This window comes from Neodiprion fabricii, chromosome 4 (assembly GCF_021155785.1).
Source record: "Neodiprion fabricii isolate iyNeoFabr1 chromosome 4, iyNeoFabr1.1, whole genome shotgun sequence".
In the NCBI taxonomy this organism is placed as follows: Eukaryota; Metazoa; Arthropoda; class Insecta; order Hymenoptera; family Diprionidae; genus Neodiprion; species Neodiprion fabricii.
In genome coordinates, this window is record NC_060242.1 from 29,344,913 (window position 1) to 29,370,819 (window position 25,907).

Below are 25,907 nucleotides of genomic sequence, written 5' to 3' on the forward strand. Positions count from 1 at the left end.
CAGTATACTACATGAATACGTGCGTTTCGAATTGATGCACATCGATAATATAATATACGTAAATTTACGGGTCGGAAGGCCCCCTCCCGAATATCCTAAAAAATGTTATACGTCAGTGAAAACTGCAAGAATCAGATCTCCTGTTAAATTATAAAATTGTTGAATCGATTGACCCTCGGGTTACCATGCCTACTGTAAACTTAAGAATTGAATATTCTAATAGTATCTATACACAATTTTTCCCGCCATTTCTCATAATAATATTGTTTACTATTATACCATGATGTTGAAAATATATTGCCATTTTCAATTACTGTTATATTCCTATTTACATATTTACTTCACAGTAGTTATACCTATAACTACTCTTCACCTACTCAGAAACTTCCTCATTTTTCCAGATCCGACACCAGCCTGGACGGCATTGTGTAAAAGTGTACTAATCCCATGTAGACTCCAAATGCCACCGCCTAACTCCATCTCATTCCCACTTGTAAATGAGCGCATTGCAATGTAACGTACGTACATATCACAAACACAATTTGCGCAAATGTACTTATCACGAGTAGATATACTTATCGTTGTCAAAAATGTCTCCCGAGGAGAGATGAAAAAGTTTCGTCTGATTCAATAGTGTATCTGTTTTTAAATCCGTCATGGTTGCGCCGATATAATTTTTTTTTATATATATATATATAATAAGATAATTTTTTTTTATGAACAGAAATAAAAATGTTCATCATTATTTGCACAATGATGTAAAAGGAGAAGTTCCAAAAGAGAAGGTCATTCGCATTCGCTGTCGGTGGATATGAACAAGTAAGTTTCAACAAAAAGAACAAAGATATATCGTTCTCGTTATGTACGTGCTTCCAAAGCATTCATATGACAATTTAATTGGTCGTATTTTGCAGTGAATACTACGCGTGTGATCTGTACAAATCAAAAACGGAGAAATTGAAAATGGCGGTTTGAAAAGTGTCAGGCAGGCATGAATTTTGCACATGCTCATCGATAATATCGATTGAACCGACACCTTCATCTCGCTCAAAGTTTCTTCTCCAGAGTCCAAAAGTCACAACGTTTTCTGTCTCCAGAGATGTGATCGCCTGAACATGTCGCCTTGCCATGTGCTGATCAAATGCCCAACTCTCGAGTGGGAACAAGTCCATTACCACAGTATTTGGTATCATTGTGGTATTGTTGTTGTCAACGCAAGTCGACTTGACCTGAACGAAGTTGAATATCCCTGACGAATTCCGACTGGCCCCACATGATTCGATCGTCTATCATTGGCGCACTGATGGATCGCGCAATTCATGATGCCTACTCTCACTGTTTTCCCCGCGGACGAATGCCGTCGAAAGCCATCAATCGATACATCGTCGGTGGATTCAGGTTCGTAAGATTCACTTTGAATTCACATTCGATTCCTTCGTGGTGCAACGTTTGCTCGATATAACCATTCTCTGCAATTAGTTTCATCGTACAAGTCTCCAATGTTTCGTACAACATGATTAAACGTTGCGATTCCTGTTTACGACGGAACCCGTTGCGGATTTTGTATCTTTTGTCACTCTGTAGAGTCGCATTTGCTACTGTATTTTGCATCTTCTTCGGTACGTCCGCTATCACCATTTCCTCGTGATAATCGAATGCCATTATGGCACCAGCGATGTCTTGACGTCCTGAAATATCGGTGTCAAATCGATTAGTGGAGCGGTTGCACACATAAATGTGTAAATACATTTTATAAATTAATTTCAACAATGTTTTGATTTTTCGCGGCTACGTAGCTTAAAATCTGGACGACATAAGACAAAAGTTCGTTCACAAACATTTTAGGTTTTCTTGTGAACTTCTCGAGAGTATTTTTTTCGGAATTTTCATAACCCGTTTCAGTGTAGTTTTGATACGAAATGCGCGCAAATTATTCGCAACTGAATAGTGCCCTGACCGAATGGGCTACTTCTTCAATGCGAAAGGTTGTCTGAAAACTTAATAGCAGGAGGTGCGGTAGTTCAGAAGATATATCAATAAATATTCACACAGTGGCGAAAATTCGGTTCAAACTTCGCGGCGCGGTAAGGTATTTGCTTACCCTGCGCGTAACACTACTGCGCACTCGAGCGCGATCTTCAATTGTTGCGCGTGTTGTTTATAACCTCAGTTGACGACGTTTTCTCGAGGTGTATACTTTAGTCTATCATTTATTACGATTCCTGCCACGACATGTGAGTTCCGTACTGCCGCGGACAATATTTTTGAAGCGTATTCATCCAAGGTAAGAATTCAACGATGTGTCGCGTATCGTAATACCGACTGTATAACTTTCATCATTCATACCGCCACATTACGAGTATAGTACGTATGGGTGAAAAATTTCACAGTTCCATGTAAATTGATACTTGTAACTTTTGAACTACTTTTCCGCCCACTACGAAACTTGCAGACAGACAATCTTTGGCATTGCAAAAGACATGGTGTGTGAAAAATTCAGCAAATTCTATTAGGGCACTATTTTGTTATAGAAGATTTTCGAAGATTTTTCGTCAAAACTATACTTTAACGGGGCACGAAAAATCGCACAAAATTAGTTTTATTTCGTACAAAGGTCTTTGCATCTATGCGAAAATTCTGTATAGGAACTTTTTCCATATATCATCTGTATTTCGATCTCTGCATGTTGACTTGAAAAAATGAGAAATCGTCAAAAGCTGATTTTTCGACTAGCTGTTATAAGAAATTGATTGGTCAGGAAGATCTGAAAACATTCAGATTTGATGCTTTCAACACGAACTTCAAGTGATTAAAAGGGCGAAAACATCAAAAGTGGTCAGGGAAAAAATCTGTTTTTTTCGTTCGATTTGACGTTCGATCTTCCAAAGATACGATTTGTAAAATCCAGCTTGATTCTCATGGAAAACGACTTGAAAAAGTTCACCGGTTTAATTTTGTTTCAGAAAATAAAAATATTTTTGTTACGCTATCTATATTAATACGCTATCTATAGATAGAGATTTGAGTTTAAAGTAATTAATTATATGGGAGATGTGCAAGAGTCAGTCAAAAGTTTTTTGGATTAGCCACTGGAGTCGGGCGCTACAATCGCGCAGAAACGAAACGCGCTGGGTTACAGATTTTTCAGTCGAGCTCTAGACATAGTGACGATCAGAAGTGCTCGAGACAGATAAGTAGATTTCGGTTTCGAAGCAACAGCGACACGAGGGGGGAGTCCGTCAGTTTTGAAGTTGAATATGAGTATACGCGGATGCATATCAGAGGCGCCTGGATCTTTGCGGCGTGGACACCGGGTGTTCATGTGGCCGCGTAGGGATCCCGGCATCTGATTATAAGTAAGTAAAGGAATATCGGTATTCCCGTCTCAATTTATTTTGAGCTAGAATAAACTGGAAGGAAAATGTAAAATTGTCACGATTCAATATTTTCAGCCCTGAAATAAGAAATTTTACCCACTCAAAGCTTTCATATACAAGGTGGCGAGGCTGAATGTTACGCATATTATTACTTTCAAGTGTAATCTCAAAATTCCGAGGATATTCAGTCAACTTTTCCTTGAGACGTGGTCAAAGTAGTAAAAGAATGGCGAAAATGTGCAAAAATCGCAATTTTCGACGTTGCACCGCCGCTCACAAAAATCTGAAATAATTCACAGGGGTACTATACACCTAAAGCAATGAAATGAAGATAAAAAAGTTTTGTTACATGGACTCGATTTCGAAGTATAACGATGTTTAACTCGAATTAATTTTTTTCGGTACCTTGGGAGTGGTCCTTCGCGACTAATTAATTCACGTAAAGGGTCTTTTGGTAATGGATATTCATAATTTTTTTCATAAGGATCCGTCACTCGAGTCTTGAGATAAAAAATGAAATGCATTTAATGGCATGCTTTTATGTATTTTCTGGTTACTTCCCTAGTTATGGTTCGATTGAAAAAGTGACCTAAGTGGCGCTCCGAACCAGTAACTATTACTTTAACTGGTCGGTTACAGCTAACTGAATTATACAACGACCCCAAAAACTAGAGGGTGGAAAGGAACGCATTTATTAAGCAAGTTTTCCGGATATAATAAAATGACAATAACAAGTGATCATTCCACTTTGCCAACTTCTCTCGCTGTGTTTACGAACATAATTGATGTACATTGTTCCGAACGCGGTCAATATAAAACTTTCATCGTGCTTACCAGGGCAACAACGACCATAGCTGTTTTCAGTAGAAAAGTTTCCAAAGATTGTCCGCCTTTAAGGGTTATTAATTAATATTTTCTAGAATTTTGGGAAATGATTTCGATAATTTGTATTTTTCGGGAAATATTCTTGTGCAATTTGGAGTCGTTTTGACCTGTGAATTAAAATACTCGAAACACATATTCGATATACGCTTAAAAATTCAAACGAAACTCCGCCAATAGATCTATTTTTTCTTTATTCATATAGTATAAAGTTCCCAGCAAAAGTACAAATATAAAATATTCTTCAACTCATTTGAAAATTTATTTACAATGAATGAATCTTAGTAGCTAATCATACACATGAATAAATGAAAATCACTGATTCCAAAAACTGAATAAAAACATAATTACAAATACATGATTTCGGCGTCCTTAAAAGGATGCCAAATATAGTCAGTCTTCGCGTACTTAGTAAAATGTTAATGTTTTTCATTATCATCAAAGCTTACACAGGACTGATGTGAAAATACCGCAGTCACCGCAATTCTACATGCAATTCCGAACAAAAATACGCAAAAGCTTTTGTGGTCTATATGAAAAGAAGACTAGGAAATATATTCCTGTAGTAACTGTTAATTCAACTACAAGAATATATTTTCTTGTCATTATTGTTGCGTAAATCAAAATTTCTTTGCGCCTACTGCAACATTCTCACATCGCGATCGGTAAGGTGTGATGAATTTTAGTTTATTGATTATAAGTTAAATATAAAAGAAAGAGAAATAAATAGACAATTACGAGAAATAGTTGTTCACGATAAAAGAGAAAATTCTGCATTTATTTGGGTCATTTTGGTTTAAAAAGTCAACTATAATTTAATAGTACAGAATACCCAATTTATAGTCTCTGCACGTCGCAACCCAACAAACTTGGTTTGATAGTTTAAAAAACTAGGGGCTTCGCCCCTGGGCGCTTCGCGCGCCAACCCCATCTCGGCGCTACGCGCCCCGGGCACTCGGCGCTGCGCGCCTCACTATTTCCTTACGCATTGTCTAGTTTAAAAAATATAAGTGGAACGCACAGGTGCATAAGTTAAAAGATATAAGAGACAATAGTCGAGTAAGAATAAAACAAAATAGTGACAATAACATAAAACGAACGGTAAAGGTGTATATAGCTAAAATCGAGCGGAACAATTATTCGAAGAATTTGAAGGGAGGGCGTTTGATGTGTCGTATTTATGATTTTTTAGTTTATGATTTCCTGACACTTCCATACACAACTCTCTCCTTCTAAAATCGTAGGCCTACTAATTTGCCGATCTGCTGATCCGCTGATACGTCCGAACTTCGGTTCTTACTTTCGTCTATCAAAATATATACATCGTCACAAAGCGTTGACGGATTCATCCTGTTAACAGGCTCGATTCGTTCATATTTTTATATCAACTTATGCTAGATAATATTAAAGGGCTTTTTCCATGGTTTATCGTGTCTGAAATAGTAATAGTAGCACTCATACTTTCAACCACTCAGACACACCATTGAACAAATACAATTTAATCACGTAAACTCACACTCGAACGGTCCATCGTTGAAGCATTAGGTGTTGAATGTACGTGTGCAGAAGTAAGACTTGTTAAAGGTCGTTTTATCTGCATACTGTACGGTAATTATTTGTGTGCGTGTGTAGGCATGTTTGCTTGTGTGTGGAACGTGTGTGTCAAGTTATACGCATTGTTGATGACCGAACGAGACAAAAGTGGATTAGCGAAAGTAACAGCGAACGACGCAGAAAAGGTATGAGTTCGAAAGGAAAGAGAGTACGTACGTGTGACCGGACGCGAATATTCCGAGCAGTTGTGTAATTATTCTGTTGTAGTATAATGAACTATTTATTCATTACAAACTACGGTCCTTTATAATATAATTGGTTTTAAATATCTCATAATATACTTTTGATGCATGTTACCGGCACTCCAACGTCTATTTTCTGTTTAAATCTACCTCTTCTTCTCCCGTTAATTATTTACAATTTAAGCCTTGTTATCACATTTATCATTTGAATAATTCCAGCTGTGATAATAAGTATAAGATATTTCAAGTAAAAAAAACGACACTTTTCAACGATAAACGATATTAACAAAGATTGTTTATCCATACCATGACGCTGATGGGAATACACGATTTAAGTTTACAATTTTTACTATATACATACACCTATTGTCAATAATTTATGTACAGAATGGGTGAATGAATGACTGCAGGGATGAATGCATATTTGACATGCTGTTAGCTATTAGTATAAACGAGATAATAAAAATAAGATAGAAAAATGATCATAATTTTCAGATCAGATAGATAAAAATAGTAGATAGATAAAAATAGACACACCCATCTGGTCTACCGTGATGGTATTCGAATCCCAACCAACAACTAACTTTTTTAAAAACTCGCAGAATAAGTTCTTAACAAAATTCCCAGGCTATGACTCGAAGCGAACAGTGACATTAGAATTATATCGTAAGACGGCGGGTACAGAATGTCGCCCCGGGGATTATCAACTTGTTACCAAAGCAAGGGCAGTTTTTCAGCTGTTTACCTTTCGTAACACCCACATGTAGCGCGTCTATACATACGGTCTACTTTCGCGCGTGACGTCGAGGGCGAATAATTTAAACTGTCACAAAGACGGGAAAAACAAACAAGGAAACAAGTGATTTATTGAAGTGGCCAAAACGCTCTGATATAGCAATTTTCTCATCGTTACTCGTTTCCAAGTCCAAGCAAAAATGTCACTTTTTTCAATTTTTTCATCCTAAAGACTGCGAGCAAACTGTATCAAAGCTCAGAAAACTCGTATACCGGTCTGTTTTGGTAACCCCATCCTCACCGGACCACGTTTGTTATCACTTAGCGCTAAAAGTAGTGAGATGGAATGAAAGTAATCCACGGATAACGCGGACCCAGTCAAACTCAGAGATTCTAGAGCGAGAAGTTCGGATAGTTAAATTTAATCGGTGATTCTCGACTATATTTGTCTTCGGTGCTTGATCCTACGATAGACCAGTGCAACGACAATGGATAATATAGATATCACAGCCAGACATATGAGTATTACATCACGTGTTAAATTAGATTTACGATCGAGGACAAGCGATGGATCGTTGTAAAGCTTATCACTCGTATTAGCTGGGAGCTTCACGCACTTATCGGCCGTGTCGTTGGACTTTTCACTATATCCAAGAAAGAATTTCCTCACAATTCCAAAAACCACCAATCCCTGCGCTTCCGAGCTCAGAACCATCGTCTGTACCATCTTCCCCGTGGAATTCATTGAAATCATTGTAGACGGGATCTCATAATACCCGTGCTGCAAGGTATTCTGAAAAACCAGTTCGTGCTTTGTTTGGTTGTACGTAGCCTTTATTTTTATGCTACTGAAAGTGACTCCGGACGTTCCGACCAGGCCGCATTTATCGAGCGAATTACTGCCACACCTAACGATTGCACAAACACTGGTGGCGAACGAAGAGCACTTTTCGCCAAGGACGTCATCCATTCCAGTGTAGGCAAAGAATTGGAATGATTCTGTTTTTCTTGCCGATAAATCGGCGGTAACTTCGAACTCGCATTTGATGCCCTCACCCTCCCATGTCCATTGACTAGTATCATTATCGATTTTATTTGGGACCCATCTAATGTTTGCATACTTAAGTTTGATGTCCTTGTTACGAACGACACAATCATTTCCTATCGGTTCGGTGACACTTTGACTTATTTCATCGATCGATGCACTCCCCTTTCTGGGCACAATACCGACAGTGGCAGAGTTGAGCCTAGCAGCTTTAGGGTCGTAGCCTGCACCTGCAATACCGTTTGAAATACCGATTAATTTTCATCCAGCGAAAATCTTTACCGCAGTAACTTACCCGCCGATATCCGCCATTCGAAGTATACTTACTCATAAATATACCACCTACGACATATTCACGGCCTGGGTAATATGGGGCAGATATCACGGTTACATCGTTAGTCTTGGACCACGCCCGCTGCATCTGATAACCTTAAAGTTCAACCAACATGTCAATTATTTGAGGACTCGAGATATCTGATGAAAATCACTTATCCGCTATTTGCCTCAATTTGGAAAGTCGAAAAATGGAGAAATCAATTATAGAAACGATTCCACCTGTCACTTCCAAACAGTTTACTAGTATATTGTGTACCAAGGGCGTAAAACGGGATTTTTTAAAGGGAGAACTGCAACCACACGAGGTTCAAAAACCTGCTTCGCCCTTGGTGCACACCATATTTTTTGTAACGCATGTATGGATCTTTCTCATTTTTTTGGGATATTAAGCGGGGCTGATGTGATCGTTTCCTGACACGGCAACCACGTACTTATTAGATTATGTGAAAAAATTTCGCTTATTAGAAAGAAAATGAGTGGGAAGATATTTGTTAATTAGTTTTGTTAGGAAAATAAACATATTTTGTCACAATTATTGATAATTTTCTTAAAAATATTGAAAAATGTTGAAAAATTTTTTGCCGCATAAGCGGACAAAAAAGAAATTTAAAAAAATGCCAGCTGCTCGGTGTAGCGGTCGTTTTAATTATTTCTTTGCCTGCCAGTTTGAAAACTGTTACTTTAGTCTCGCTTAATGCGTTAAAATAACGCGAAAATCGTGCACGTGTTACGACAAAATATTTCATCCGTAACCATTCAGCTGCTCTAAATATCAGTGTAAGGTGTGACTTTGATCGAGAACGCGCGAAATTTTTCAGTCACTGGCTTGGACCGTATTATTTACTATTTTGTGAAACTTTACGCATATCGTAAAACTCTATTTGGAAAATTCATGAAACGAAGTCAGCGAAGCTTGACGGTCAAACTTTCTTACACAGCCTTGATTCCAGTGGGATAAAACTCCCACAGACTTGTAACCTGGTATTTTCCTATCCATTTGCTTGCGAATTATAAACTCATACATACGTAGATAAGCATATAATACGTAGCAATTGCAACACAAGATACATATGTATAAAGCATCAGGCATCTTTGCCAGGTTAAAGTTTTCAGTTTTCGTGGAATGAAGTTTGACAATTTCAAATCGACGCGTATACGGGCCAGACTGGAGTAACAAAGCTCTTACACTACCCTCGGAACTATAGAACGTCTATTTTTACACCTTTAACAATGAAGTTTTTTCTAGTTGTCTTCATTATTTTTCAATTACCATAAAAATGACGAAATAGAAAATTCATAAAATGAGATAAAAAATTGCAGTTGACTGAATAAATCCAAAAATCGGATACCCCAAGTTATTGTATAATGTATGAATTAATATGAGAGAATTATAAGATGCATGTCAGACAGTCGAACTTCAAATTATTAGATCGAATAAAAATTTTTTGTTTTTATATTTTCGAAATAATAAAAACTGCGGTCATTACGGTCATTCGTAATGCTCAGGGTAACCGTATCGTACAAATACTTCATGACCATTTCAGACGAATTTCATACTATTTCGTTACTATTGCGCAATCATTTGGAACCATCCGATACGTATTCCATAATATTGCATGTCATTTCAAAAGTATTTCATACCATTTTATACCCTTTTATACCATTTCGTAGACGACTGTCTGAACTATGTTATAAGTGGATACCCCCTCTAGTTTCATAACGTAATTAAACGGTAACTCACTTGTCGAAAACGGCAGTACGGTCACCCATGCTAAAGGATAAACGAACTGTCTTACGTTCTTTTCTATTAATGTCCGAGCTGGTTCTTCGTAGAGAATATCGGCGCCAATCAGCACGCCAAACGTTCCGAACGGGGTACTAAAAGCCGTGGCATTTAGTTCATTCGGTCGATTGAATTCGCCGAATTCGTTGTAACGATAATATTTCCGGTACCTACGGAAAAGTAAAATAAAATGTAACAGAGGGCGGCAGTGAAGCCTTGAATTCTGAAAATCCTCGAAATCTCAAGGATTTCATTAAAGCTGGGAATGTCGGATAAGCGCGGAATTTTTGCCACAATTGCCAGAGAATGTCTTTAAAGTAGTAACGTAGAAAATAAAACTAAACTCTGGTATTAAAATCGTTTGTTAATCAAACATTGAAATTATCTAATACACTTGCAGGGCTGTGTTTGCAAACAAAGGCTCATTCGCTAACTTGGCTATCACTTTCGTGCAGCTTATTGGGTACGATTAAAGTCTATGAATGAGTATAGTGTAAAAGTAACCATAACTATTAGGACAATGTTATAGCTATCATCGGGAGGATTTACATATTACTAAACGGGAAGTAATTTTTTCACCTTGCGACTATTCTCCCTTCCGAACTGAATACCACGTTAGAGGAGTATAGACAGTTGTCGTCTGTCTTTTCAACCAGGTTGATCACGACGTAAAGTTTACGCCTTTCTGCCGCACACGAAATTTTACGGAGAACCTGAAACCGTTGGAATCTTTAATATTTTAATATTGAAAAGGCCCGCAGATTGGGGAAAAGTGTTATTTGATGACTCACCTCATGAATACCGGATTCATTACATGGCAGGGATTTTTTCTCAGGATCCGGGACTTCGATAGACCAATTGCTCAAAGCTGATCTATTCGGTAAATGTATCGAAGTCAGCCCCAATTCAGGAAATACTATGATTTTTGCCTGCAAAGAAAACAACTTTAAATAAATTTCCGTTTTAAGATTTGTGATCTCAAAATCATATGATGTATAGGTAGAACGATAAAGTTCGCAAGCGTTCGTCCCGTAATTTGTCTCGTTTATTCAGTAAATTGTGTCTCTTTCGTCTAGAAAGTTTATCTCGTTTGTTCGGAAAGTTATTAAAATTTCTGGATTAGATTTTCATGACTTCGATCGACGTTTTTATTAGTTTCATGATTTCTATTGTTTTTAGTGCACTTATAATTTTGGTTATCAGCATTATCAACATCATCATCATTATTATCGTTATCGTTGTTGTTGTCGTTTATACCTCGCTATATCCAGTTACAGCTTGACTAATCGTAAGTTACATTTTACGAATAACAAAAACTGGTTTGATAACGGTTTAAATTTTATACTATAGCATTGTAAACAGATATATTTCCGGTGTTGAGTAACTATCAAGTGGGGGGGATACTTTCAATTAATTTTATCAACAACTTTTATTAACTCCGTCGTTAAAATTATTGCAACATAAAAAAACGTTGTGTACATCATTTATTGTTTTAACGAGTGCAAAAGCAGTCACGGATTTGGAATTTCGTGTAATAAATACATCCATCAAACTTTCTACATCTAAACTGTCGGCTTCGGTTGAATAAATATTTAACAGAGCCACGTGACTAAGCCGGTTTTGCGACATTTTTACGGATGTCAAGTTCCCTAAATCCTATACACGCATGCACGTAGATAATTTTGGGTACCAAGTGGTAAATTTACCAAGCGGGTGTTCTTTCTCTTTCGACTTAGCCATCTGGATAAATTCATGATGCTCGTGACGAAAAATTTGCTGTAGACCAATGAAGTTATTGATAAAATTACTAACCGCTATGTTTCCTATCCTGTGAGCACTGTAACCGTTAGTTTTTATGTTTAAATTAAATCATTTAATTAAATGATACGATTTAAAATTTTTTTTTTTGATATCTTAATAACACACGGACAATAAAGTTTTTCACTTTCACTTGGAACAGTCGTGTTAAACTACGAGAAGGGACGTCAATTGTACAATTGAGGAGCTGAAGAAGAATTTTAATCTAACTTTTTTCGAAAAAAAAAATATAATATAAAATGTTACATGATGCTAATTGAAGTGCGAATTTATTTACCACTTTCAACTGAACTGCATTTGGTATCAAAATGTGTGCAGATTTGGGAGTCCCGATTCCGAAGTTGCCGTGCCTATTTTTTTCTATAATTGTGATCGCCTATGCTACAGACCAGAGTGTTTTAGACCGTGGCTGTTCACTAGATTCAGAATTGTGGACCAACAGTTTCAGACACGGGCGTATGCCGATGTTGTATCAGTTCGACGATTCTCCAAAACTGTACCCTAATTTAAAATCCGATTGATTGGGTCTCGTTAATCAAATAAGCAATCAAGCAAGCAAAAAAATCTCATTTAACAATATTTAATTTTTGCTGCACGAATGTTTACAATCAAAAATCGTAAGATGCCTAGTGGCCGCAAGGTTTACGATCAAAGGAAGAAAATCTAATGCAAATTATAAAGTAAAATATAAGGAAGAATAATACAAATGAAAAGTATAAAATCAAACTGAATCCACGCTTTATGGCAATACACCTATTTTTCTTAGCCTTCGTGATCGGAATCAAATAAAATTTTCATACGGAACGCAATAGTATTGCAATTTACCCTATTGCCTCGGTTTCGACAGAGTAAATTTTTCCAAGCAACAAAGTTGTTTCAACACAATACCTCGAATTCGTTAAATAAGATACTCTTTTACGAAGTGAATCTATCGACGTGAAAATTTCCAAGTTTTGATATTCTGCTATAATTTATGGTGGTCACCTGCCACTTTGGCCAGGTACCTGAGCTATGAAGTACGCGTTTAGTCAGCTGTGCGCTTTGCATCAGATCTGCTACCGAGCTGCCGAACGTCACCCGATTTCGTTCGGTCAAGTTGTCGGTCGTTGTCGGTAGAAGTAAGGCGTATCTCCCTCTCGAATCGTCGTCAGTCTGTCCAGTGTCGTTAGTGTGGGAAGATCGGAAGATCCGTGAGCGTAAACCTGGCGGCTGTGGGTGTGTGCCCGACACCGGGTGACCGGTCTGTATGTACGGTAGAATCAGCTGTTCGTTACAATACACGTGGAAGGTAATTTTACAAATTCGCTGATATTTTCAATTTATCCCAAAATTTACTTCATAAATACATCCGCTCAAAGAATAGTGAAATTACAAATCCACGGGTAAATATTTTTCTGTGATCTGGGTGGATGTTGCACTATTCATTTCGTAAGTTTACCCTCCAAATTTTATATAGTGTAGTATTTACAAGATAAGATTCTTTTTTTCACAAATAAACTTTACGTCTATTTTATAAGGTACGAAGAAAATAGCACGATTTCTTTTATTCTCGTGTCAAAATATATATACAACACTAGCCGTCCTTAAGTTTAAGATTCATTCGTTCATCCATTCCATCATTCATTCATTCCGTGTGTCAATTCTTTAAAAGGGTGTATATTGTTGAAATTGTAAATAATTGTCTTCTCATCGATGCACTTGACTCTTGGATTTCACTTGAGTGATTTTGATTCTTCCTTTTAAACAGTCTCTCTTTAATTTTGATATTGTTTTTGGAGTTTTTACTTTTTGGGTTTGAAATGTCTGTCTTGATGGTAACTTTGCTTTTTATAACACGTTAGTCGCTCTTTCGTAGCTGATGTTCTATTACCGAGACTAGAACCTCCGTACCTTGTTCCTCCAGGAGAGTCATTGACCAAAAGACCGGCTTCTTATGAACGTAGTTGAAACTCGTGAAGAAACACACCGCCTGTCCCAATTCCATCGGTCAAACTCTCATCAGCTCTAGTTGTGACCATTTAGCGGGCTTACTCGAATCGTTAGAGTAGTTATCGCTAACTAAGAGGAAGTTCCTGTCGATTTTGACAAAAAATGAATATATCTTCGACACGATGCTAATACGTAGCAGATTGTTCCTTTCGGACTCGATGGTTTATAAGTAGGTATTAGGATCTAACGAAGTTACGAAAATCATCGAAATGTAGAAAAAATTACTTTCGTATGTACGTGTCACTTATTTTAACTATTTTCCAAACCGATTCAGGTCATGATAGCCCCGTTCTATATTCAATGCCGACACCCAAAAATAATTGAGTTTCACGCAAAAATCTCAACGCAAAAGAAGAACCTATGATTTGTGGTACTTGACGGACGATGTTATACAATTGAACACACGCATAGGTCTACGAATTTACTTTTGGTATTTATTGGAATTCGGGCCATTTTTTTATTTCCGTTTTAATGGAAAATGTGGCGGAGTGTTGTTGTACAGAATTACGTATAGAACGGGGCTGTTGATCCCTTTTCCGCGTTTGAGATACGCGTACTTCGATATTTGGATATGTATGTATGTAATATACGTCAACGTCGAAATCGACCAGGGCATCCTCTTAACGGAAGACCAAGAAATTGATATCGTTCGGTTGATATTGCTTCAACATGTTGAGTTACATCAAAAAGAACATCACATAAAATCTAGAGCCTTGCGACGGAAATAATCTACTACCTTACAATAAGCTTTTCATAATATTATATGGTAGAGGGGATGGCTTGCCAAAGAATGAAGACATAAAACTATAATAATTCCTCTAATGGGTTTGTTGAACCCGTTTATTAGGACACGTTAAAGTTTGCTTCCAATTTCGACATTGTATTATGTATAATTTTCGTTACAAAGCCCAGTACACTGTTGACTCTCGTGAAATATAAATTAATAATAAGAGAAATACCTTGAATACTGCACTTGCATCAGCGCTCACTGACTTATACTCTAGTTTTCGTACATCCCTTTTCGAGCATCGATGTGGTGTCCAGAAGTAGTAGTTAAATCTCCCTCGTTAATTCGTTGGATTCATATCAACTGGAACTTGAAGGGTAGTCCGCGAAATTGGTCTGCACGACGTCCAACGGCGAGTTGCGCGTCGCAATGCGTTACATTTGTAAAAACAGAATCATCACCATTAGATTACCAACGTCACTGCCACGACTTAAAACTACCGTACTGAAGATTTCTCAGCGTTTCGTAAAGTTTTTTCACCGACGACTTGTACCGCCTTCGCTACACAATTCCACTCCGATTCTGCAGCTTTGCAGAAGCAGGTTGTCAGATTGCGGTCCGAAAAAAATTCGATAAGAGTTACTAATGTGCAGATGATAAATGTAGAATGCGGTTCCGAATTCGAAGTGTCAATTTAACGTTTATACGCCTAAATTATGCGTGGGTAGAAAAGTAGCTGTACCTATGCGATCGAAATACCTGGCGTATATACTACCTGGATGTAATGTATCTACGACTCGTACTGTACATATGTACATACATATAAAGTCGAGAACTTGTAGTGGCGGTTGATCGAATTACCGTTTGCCATGCTACAGTCGAACTCCTCCCTTCCTCTCTCTCTCTCTCTCTCTATCTCTTTCTATCTATCTAAGCCTCTCAGAGCTGAGACAGATAATCGCGTTAGACGTTTCAACACAAACCATCAGAGACTCTTGGAGGTATTTGGGTGTCTTCAACACCGCGAACGCCTTGTCCGTGCAGAAGAATTTCTGTGAGTCGGTATGTAAGAGGAATTGCACAGTGAATGAAGGTGGAGGTGCGGTCTGAGATTTCGTTTGACTTTGGCAAGCCGTTCAAATTTCACCCTCATTTTACAATCTGCAATCGACTTTCTACGCAATCACAAGACCTTCGGGCTGATATATTGAGTAAAAGCTAATTTATCAAGGCTCCAATTAATTATTAGCCGGGCTCAAGGGAGGAATATAGATATGGGGAAGGATCGTTGAGGTATAAATCGATCTCAGAAGTTTCACCAATAGTTGCCGCTAAGGTAAACTGATACTTCGATTTTTCCCACTTCTCAAAGCGGACTGTAGAAGGCAAGGAATTGCCACCGATAACGCGCGTCAAAACCGGCCAATGTATTCGACGTAATCTCAAATGCAGGCCACAACCGTACCGGAATTTTGTATATTAGATACTTCCGCGTCATTTAACCTTGCGGAAAAATTTTCCATCGGTGCAAAGCAACCTCTGTTTATACCTCAAAATCTTTATTGATCACTGACCGAGTGATGGAGGGAATGGTGAAATCTCTATAACCGAGAAATACGCTATGTTGCAAATCTAGTGGAAAGAACAAATGTTGCCTGTCCGTGACTCTTGCGGGTATGTGAAAGATATTAGAGGCCGTTCGATCGAGTGATTCGTCATCGGTGTGAGGAGAACGGAAAATTGAATTTACATTTTTTTCACCTGATTGCAATCAGCAGGGATTTATCCAGGTAGAATGATGAACGAAAAAATGATTAATCGAAAATTTAGTTTTAGAATTCGACGATTTTCAAAATACCCCGTAGAACGGAGCACCTGTATAAACGACCGCATTTTTATAATCAATCATGTATTCTGAGCGGGAATTAAAATATCTGGCGCCATCGGTATATATTTCCAATTTCGTATTGATCGTTTACTTTGTTCAACTTTGTTGTACGATTGTGTATGTTTCATAGCAAAAATTCTCTTAAAATATAACTTCAACGAGTGCGAGAAACTGCCAGTCAAACGATTTCGAAACATTCGTCAATATCGGATAACGACACGCGATGGTAAACGGGCCAATGAATGTACAATATGTACAACACGTCTTGCGAAGTTTGAAGACAAATATCTACACTCTGCATTATTTATACACGTCTGATGCACGGCGTATGTACAGTAAAATATGTTGTACATACATACTTATAATTTGTGCACGAGGTTGATAGCCAGAAAATAGAACGTCTGTCGCGTGTTCTTCAAGCACTAACAATAATTAATTATTAGTGCACTTGTAACTCGTCAAAAGAATCATATCGCAAAGTATTTCGATATGAAAATAAGAATGTCGGCGAGATTTCGCATTAATGATTAAATTAACTGCACACAACAGACTTTGCCTCATTATTCGTCCGGAACTGTACTTCCCGTGTTATCTGCAAAGCTTGTGTAAGTTACAGCCGTTACCTTATATCTACGAAACAGCTTTATGATTATGCTAGTTGATACAGCGTCGGAAGTAGAGATTTGACCTCAGTTCTACAGGAACACTCCAACAGAAGCACAGTGTATTGTGAGTAAATTGAAAATAAAGACAAATTTATTGTCGTTGCTGCATCAAGTCATTTTGATGAACAACATTTGTTGCAGACAACGAGCGATAAAAATGATAATTTTTAAACTTGTCGTTAATTCCGTGTCAATCAGAGTGAAATAAATATTCCTTCACTCTATACTACTCGACAGTTACCAAGCCGAGCGAATTGAGGTGTTTTATACAACGCAAGCATGTTTTACGCGTTTTTCCATGCGTGTTTTCCGTTCGCAAAGTACCCGTTTCTATGACGGCTGAGTGAGTCTACGAATGCGCATGCGCGGAGTACTGAACAGATGACTTTTAAGTTCTGGGAGCTGAGAGTGGTCTTTTCAGTACTGCGCACATGCGCCGTCGCGAACAAATCTGGCAATGTGAGATCCTATCCTCGATTCCGAGCTTCGTGAAAAAACGCCCAACATACTCTTGTCGTGTAAAGAATTGTGCGAAACAAGGAAGCTACGACCTATTTTCAATATTCGTCATTGACTGGCACAAGGATACTCGCCTTTGGCTAGTGTACTCGTAGTGTCGCGTGAACGATTAAAGTGTTTACATACGCGGAAGACCATTTGATTCTTTCCTAAATCGTCGAATCGATTTTAAACTTTTTGTGATACGATCGTTTTGATATTAGGACGTAAACTCTGGCCGGCTAAGGCTGATAAATTATCATATTAATTAATAATCCAATCATTTTCAAAATATGATATCGAAGCCTGTCACGCGGCTTTATATATACATGAAAAATCTGTACGATATTTGTTCAGCTCTAGCTCTCCAAAGGGCACTTTTCAATCAATAGCATGATCATTTTACGAGAAATTCTCAATCTATTCAAAGTTCTACGAAAGAATGAGTAGTCTCGTTAAATCTCTCAAATGGAATCCGTGACACCACGTTCAAGGCACCTTAAGTGATGCATTGACGTCGGCAATATGTAGAGTACAGAACTAACTACGACACAGTTTGTGTATAAACTGTAGGAGGGTAGTTAGGTAAAAACATTCTTGTCGATTTTACATATAGAAATCGTACGTCGTGTCATGCTATTTTTTGGAAATAATCGAGTGTAATGAAGAAATCATTGTTGATCTTATACATCCGTTTACAAGATTAATGAAAACCGTAACTTATGTATAACTTGAATATGTCGGTCAAGAAGAGTCATATCGTCATGATCAATTATCGATCTTTGTCGCCAGTTTTTTGTCTCTAGACACACAACTTACATGTTCTTTGGAGACAGTTTCTATCTGCTTCTCAAATTCTTTAGCATTTAGTCTCATAGTTTCCAAAGGATCGTCCGGGATGTATTCGGGTTTGTATTCGAAAGTAGCGGCTTTGTACGAATCCTGAACAACGAGAAAACTGATTTAGTTACATTATCCGTTTTCGTAAAATAGTAGCCGTGGATATTTGAATGTATTTGAGGAAAATAAGTTAATGTATGGAATGATATTCGTACCTGAGCTGACTGCATCTGGGCGATTAGCAGTATCAAAAGTAGAGGACGTATCAAAAACTCCATCATGACGGCTTTAACCCGTTGTATGGCGACAATCTGATTTCGTCTCAAAAAAGCTGGCCAACTTCTGCAATAATTGGTAACCATCATTAAAGTGAATGAAACGAGTTAATTTAGTTTATGTGTCAGTGTTCGTTGTTATTTTTTCACTTGGTCTTTTGAGCGCTACAGTGCTATAACATTTGATCGGAAGACAATAACCCTCAACGATAAAGTTCATATCAAGTTTGTTTCACTAAAAAAAAACATAAACAATCGAAAATATTCAAAGAGAGATGCATGGATACACCGAGTAGTCTCAACCTGGTAGTACAATCATCACAAGGAATAATATGAAGGGGTAAGGAATTTATTTCATATCGCGCATTACTCCAATAGACAACAATAGATGACATTAACAGTGTTATTATGCATGTACAAGGTCTTAAATGTCCAGAGATTAATATGGGGATCAGTAATTGATCACAAGTGAGTAATTGCATAGCTGTAATTTTACTCTGCCGAAATCATTGTAACATGTTCTAGTTATTGTCAACGATACGTTATGAATAAAAGCAGTATTATTCGTAAAACCGCAAAAACCAATGTACAGTAACAGCAGATAAACGTTCTAATGTTCATTCGAATAAGGCAGTGCAGTCCGAAACTAAAAATATTTTGAAATAGCACGAACCCCCAATTTTTTACAGAATTGTGCGGATAAAACTGAACTGCATTTTTCTGTTTCCAAAAAAATTTAACACGTTTGGTTGCTAACTCTGGCTGCTGACTTCAGCGTCATTTCGTATAGAATCCAAATCGTATTTTGTTTCGGAGCGAAAAAAAGTTAGCCGGAAGGGAAAGGCATTAATGAACATTACTGTACCTCAATAGATTTTAGAGATTTGAAAAATTATTTTGAAACAAATTTGAAATCTCATCTATATATAGCGCGTACGAAAATAAGTTCCAAACAAAGTTCACTGGCTCCCGGACTGCATACTGAGTCACGACATTGTCTCTCCTTCTACGATAATTGACTCGTAGACTTACGCCCATCAAAGTAGTCGAGTTAGCTTTTCTTCTTCAATAATATTAGCAACTCGTATGCGCAGTTAAAACTTCTTATAAATCTTCTGAAATCAAATATTTTTCCGTCTTTTTCTTCTTCTTTTTTTGTAACTTTTTTGCGCTTACCGAGTTTGAAAGCGGATTTCATCGCAAACAAAAGACCCGGGATCTGCTGTGTCGTCAGTAAATCGAATAGCCGATGTTAAAGTAGCATTTCCGTTAATGAGATTCTTACAAGTCTCGAGCAAAAGATATTAGTTACAGTACAACTTTCCAAAATTTATTACTTAAAATTTCACAACAGCTTAGGCGTGGATAAGAACAACTTTTGGTAATTTTAATTTTAATTTTAGCAAACTTTAATAATTTCTCATACTTTATGACCGCAGTATCCGATATGAAACGCTGTAAATAATCGATATGACTCATTGAAAGTAACTACCAGCACCATTCTAGCGAAGTTTGCTTGTCGGGGAATGAGACAAAATAAGTCGATAGTCGCGTACACATATATACCGTTTGTCAATGATTCCGTTTGACTCCCAACCCCGCGTGATAAGCAAGCAATAGCCTCAATTTGTAAATGTTGAGAAATTTAGCAACCCCACGGTCTTATATGCAAGCCTTGCAGCTTCGCCGAATTTTGCCGATGGCGGTGTTTCAACTTTTGAGGCACCGTTGTTGTTAACTTACGTTACAGAGAGTCAACAATTTGTTTCTATCTCTGTTCCATAGTCTACATTTATGACTTATCCAATCGCAGCGATCCTAGTGTTCACAAGACGAAAAAAACAGTGTCCAAAAAGTTGAAGAAACGACGCAAACCATTTACGAGAATTCTTATTCATCAATTTACGTAGCTAGCCAATTTTTCCTCCAGCGTGATAATTCTGGGAATTCCCACATCATGTGGCTTTGTGAGTGCGGTAAGTGTTCCGGGCACGTACACCGGGGAACGTATAAATATACTGTATACGAACATAACAACTCGGGCGTATCCCGAGAATAATTAATTAAACGCATTAAGGACATGCCATGGGATCGATTTCGACATGACGTATTTACTTCCAAGTATCGAATTCCACGTATCTCAAACGTGAAAACGGCTTTAACAGCATCATTCTATACACAATTCTGAACAAAAATACTCCAGAACATTTTCATTTGACGCAGAAATAAAGAAATGGCATGCAGTCTACGAATTTATTATATCGATTTTGTAGAATCTGTCCCATTTCTTAATTTTGCGTCAAATGAAAATCTATCGGAGTGTTTAGTTTATCATTGTGTACAGAATGAGGCTGTCGCGTCTTTTTCCGCGTTTGAGATACGTGGACTTCGATATTCACCGAGATCGAGCAAGGCACGCCCTCAAGGAGGTTCGATACTAAAACGAAAAAAGTTACAGGAACTTTATTCTTTTTTTTTTTTTTTTTTTTTTTTTTTTTTTAATTAATAGTATTCGATGAAAAAATAATTATGTGAACTTTGATGTGATGTGAAAAAAAGTTACACGCACAGGATGAACGTTGATATAGATTGATTCGATTTTCTAAAATTCCTGCATCAAAGAAAAGTAGACATTCACCGATGCGTTCCTTAAATAAACGATTCTAAATAAAGTAAAACATGTATTCTCTTAATGCGACGCAACTCAAGGCAACACTGCAACCATCGACACCACATGTAGATTATTCAAATATAGATATACAAGAGCGCAATGTTGCCGCATCTTGCGTATAATTTTTATACACGTTCAAATCAATTATTTTCACAGAAATTAATAAAGAAATCACTTGCTTCACTGTTTATTCGCAGAATAATCATTTATTCTCGACCTCTCAGAAACTTGTTGACTTTTCATCAAAAATATAAAATACATATAACTCTGTACGTATATTATTTAATACGACTTGTAACCGGTTAGAAAAAATTTCTAGGAGAAATTTGTACATCGTTTTAAAAAATTTAAAATACGCACAAAACAAACCTCAAGTCCAAAGTCATAACAGTTGACTACTCGGTCGTTGAATTCGAAAGGAGCATACGCACAACGCCTTTCTTCGGGTCATTCTTTATTCTACTGCGTCTCACAACACTGAATCGGTTATTGTAACTTTTTTTTCCATAGTTGGTGCACCTGTCTTTATTCACTAATAGTTTAATGCTTACCAAATTGTATTCCAAGGCACCATCATTTCCTTCCCGCCGTATTTCTCGCAGTATCTTTTCTTACCGGCGTAGCTTTTCGCCGATGAAACCTGGCGTTGCCGTTAGTGTCGGCTTACTGGAACTGCCAGATATTCTGCGGCCGGTTGGTCGACGAAGTGAGAGTTTCTCGACGCGATGCGCAACTGCGCACGAAAACGGATGTGGGCGGGAGTTCGAAATACATGCCGTGAATTGAGAAAGAGAACATAAGGCTTGAACGATTTGTCGAAATATGTCGTAGCGAACGGGCGTGATGATTTTAATTCGATATACAATTCCAGATTGCAGCTAGTATGTTGCTCGTCTATCCATTGCTGCCTAATAAACTTCAATTCGTCGCTCCAATCGCCGTTTGAAACACCGAAATAACTGTGGAATTATTTATACGTTAAAAATTAATTTCACTCCACGCGTATGTTTCGATGTTTCGTGAAAAGGCCGAATCAATGCCTGCTCGTTTCAGCAGTATCCCGCAGGGGCCTGTTGGGACCCTCTTATACGGTCCCCGGCGTTTCTATTTATAGACTTCTTGGAGAATTTCACAGAGCACAGGCGTACGATTAGTCAGTGACGATGAGTAAAATGTCGAGCCTTCAGGGAATCAGAGATATTTATAGTATGTTGGAGATTCATAATTTTCCGAATGTAATCGTAAGATTTTTCGGCCCGTTGTAATATCTTGTGCAAAAGATGTTTGCAATTACATGCAAACATTCCACCTATAGTATTACCTCGAATTCTCCTTCTCAAGATCAGTAGACGCGTTAACAGCTGTTCTGGCGTAGCAATGAAGGGATCTTCAATTCTTAAAATACGCACAAGTATCATTATTAAACACAGACGTTGATCGAGACAACAAGTTTTTATTGGGCTAAAAAGAAGTGTATTTTTCAAATTATCGATCAAATTATTATTTTTCAACTAGACAATATCCTTTGAAAGATTAAACAGTTCTCCATGAAAACATACGTGACAGTAAGTGTAGTGTGAATATATTTTTTCATTTGAAATCAGATACTCTCATCCGCTGTAAGCGTGTGGAAATTGATTCGGCGGTAGGTTATTTTTCTCCCTAGTCGATTACGTTGGCAACGGAGTAAAATTAGCTTTCGCAGAATCAATTTCGGCGTGCGAACAACCCGTCAGTCGTACTGATTCATAAGAACTGATAATCTACGTACTGTGGTAGATTGGTTGCCTTGTCGTTAGTTGCGACCAGTCCCCTGACACTCACCACTGCTCGTATATTAAAAAATTGTACGCGTCTTGTCCCCGTTTTTTAGTTTCTCTACGTGGCGCTAGTAGACTTCTGACGAGCTCGCTGCCCTCGCTGACCGCGCGCAAGCTCGTCAGGTAACTACTAGCGCCACTAGTGGTGGAAATTGGCGGCATAATCGAAGGACATTTTGCGAATCACTTTTAGCAGCGTGTGTCAGGGGGCTGGTTGCGACCGCAAGACTCATTGCTTATGGACTTTTCTGATTGGCTAGAGGCCAACGCAGGCGAGGCGCCCGGCCCGGGCTTTTCGAATGTGCTGAACTTTTGAATTATTTTCAAATAATCAGAAGAAATTTTATTCTATAGTTTCGATCATCTCACGATCTCAGTTATATAACGTGGCATCCAAAAACAATTAAAGAGGAGAATTAAAAAAAGGGGGTAAGTGTAAGTTGGAAAAAAAAATCGAGAGAATATTGGCCCTGACACATACATACTTGGTACAAAATCTTTTTTCTTAACCAATAGCATTTAAATCCGTTTCCAACTCTCTCCAATTCTTGTCGCAAATTATATTCATTTTTTATAGTCATTTACCATGTTCAGCTTTCCATACGATCTCAAAAGAGTGCACTAATTCGTTGTCAATTATTAGTTAAACACATGACTATTGGTTAACGGTGGACAAACAAACAACTGTAAATATCCAGATAGAAAAGCCGTTTGATTCTTGTGCACGCTGAAAAATACTTATCACGAATATTTTTATTCGGCATTTCTTTGCTTCAGTAAAACTCTCTTTTGAGTGCGTCACGTGACACTAAATAATAGACGAACATCTTGTAATTAATTAGCCCAAAATTATTTATGGAGGAAATTAAGATCATCTTTCTTTGTTTTTTAACGAATGATCAGAGAATTCATTACTTCAAGCTGTAATTAGTCAGTCCGGAAACCGTGCCGCTGGAAACGATGCAAATTCTTATACGCATTTATAAGTTAAACGAACATTAGTGCCATTTTCCGTACCGATTCCACCGCGAATCCCTGTGGGTGTTTTCAACAGTGAGAAACACTTTGGAAACTTCATTCACAAGCTTCATTTCGATTACTGATGTACGTATATTTCCAAGAAGACTTGGGTGTTGCGAAATTACATTTTGTCATTCAGACCGAGCGAAATTTTCCTCAAGTTTGGAAGAAAGTAACTTCATCATCGAGAATGTTCGAAAATGGATCACAGATCTCAGAGCTTTTGAGATGCGAGTTAGTACAAGCTCAAGACTCCGCAGATACCTTCAGGTTTATGTAAGATACTCTTCACGGCGTACTGCGATCTTGTTTTGACAAATGACATCTGTCTCACGTATATTTGTACGGGTTTTGCATGATTACATAAAGCATTAGGTAGATATTCCAATTACCTACAGTTTTACGAAGACCCATTTACCGAGCCTTTCATTTTGCAAGATTATAAACGATCCATGATAAATTGTACGATATTTCAATAGCTGCGGAGTTCCTAACGATTCGAAGAGTGCATCCAAGAAAAGTCATTACTTGTAATATTAAATTAATCTACCAACCGTTGAGCATTGTGGTATATTTCTGAATTGATTAATTATCCAAATTGGCATTTGAGATCAATTATCTCGAGCTGAGGGAAATTGAAAATTAATGTTTGTCTAATTAATATGTAACATTTTGAAACGACAAGAGTTCTCCGTTACTCTTTGTCTCTTCCTCTCTCAGTCTGTCCTTACACCATTTTTCCATTGTCCCTTTCTTCATTCTCTCCCAGCTGTCTATCGATCGGCTCACTTTAGTCTGCAGCTCTCAACTTTGTATAAAATAAACGGCTGGTTGAGCACCGCTTTTGTATCAATCAATGAGCACAAAAGATGATAATTCGCACATTTTTACCCGTCGAGAGAAGTAATGAGCCTGATAAACCGTATGGTAAATAGTTATCCATTATGTGAAGTAAACTAGGCGACTAAAAATTAACAAATTTAAGTTATGCAGGAGAATTTAATTCGTTATTAACAGTAATAAAAATGGATCTATGATTAATTACGCAAAGATATTTCCTGCACGTACGTAAAAATATGGGCAATAATCTTGATTCTTAATATCAAACCTTGTCTTCTGCATTTTCGACGTAATTATGTAACAGCCGTTTTGGAATTTCAATTCAGCGATGTTGTATCAATGAATACGATCAATTTTTATATCAGTATAAATTGCCCAAAATAGCAACAAAAAAAAAAAAAAACTCGCAACAACGTGCATTTTTCAAACGGATCGATGACGAGGTGTAAAAATTGGGGAGCTCTAGATAGACTGGTTGCAGATAAAGTAGGTACTGCGAAAATATGGACAATGTGAAATATTTACTGACTGATTGGCAGCACCCTTCGAGAGTGTGACGGAGGTTCAAATCAGACCCTATGATTAGTTTAAAAGTTTGCGACACTTTTCAAACTTAAGATTTTGCTTTGTTCGTTTTACAAACGATGCTGACAGCGTTCAGACTTTTGAAAAAATTATTAAACGCGGCACCGAAAAACGTTGTGCTTACTGTTGTCAATGCTCGGGAGGTAAAGATATTGGGTTCGAGGCGGATGAAAGTCTTACGAAGGCAGCAACCTGAGGACATAGAAAAAATGAAACGAATTCATAACTACAGTCTGACATTTATGGAGATATTTTAAACCATATCGAACATGAATTCGGTTGAATCAAATGAAGTCACGGTTATTTTTCCGGTCTCT

The 25,907-nt window shown here is 37.6% G+C and overlaps 2 protein-coding genes across 2 annotated transcripts in view; one reads left to right on the top strand and one right to left on the bottom strand.

The window, feature by feature from the left end:
• Positions 1-7,395: 7,395 nt before the first annotated feature.
• Positions 7,396-22,086, bottom strand: LOC124180945 (biotinidase-like). Its single transcript, XM_046566921.1, has 9 exons — positions 21,877-22,086; positions 18,595-18,721; positions 18,359-18,481; positions 10,746-10,883; positions 10,534-10,667; positions 9,913-10,124; positions 8,163-8,264; positions 7,912-8,065; positions 7,396-7,583 (listed from the first exon to the last, which is right to left on the bottom strand). The coding sequence occupies exons 2-9, from the start codon at positions 18,658-18,660 to the stop codon at positions 7,541-7,543; spliced, it is 972 nt and encodes a 323-aa protein (XP_046422877.1). The 5' UTR covers positions 18,661-18,721; positions 21,877-22,086; the 3' UTR covers positions 7,396-7,540.
• The window catches only part of LOC124180943 (synaptotagmin-7), a 206,071-nt gene continuing 193,114 nt past the window's right edge, over positions 12,951-25,907 (top strand). The window contains exon 1 of the mRNA XM_046566914.1: positions 12,951-13,060. The gene's annotated coding sequence lies outside the window, so the exon portion shown is untranslated. The remainder of the gene's footprint in view (positions 13,061-25,907) is intronic.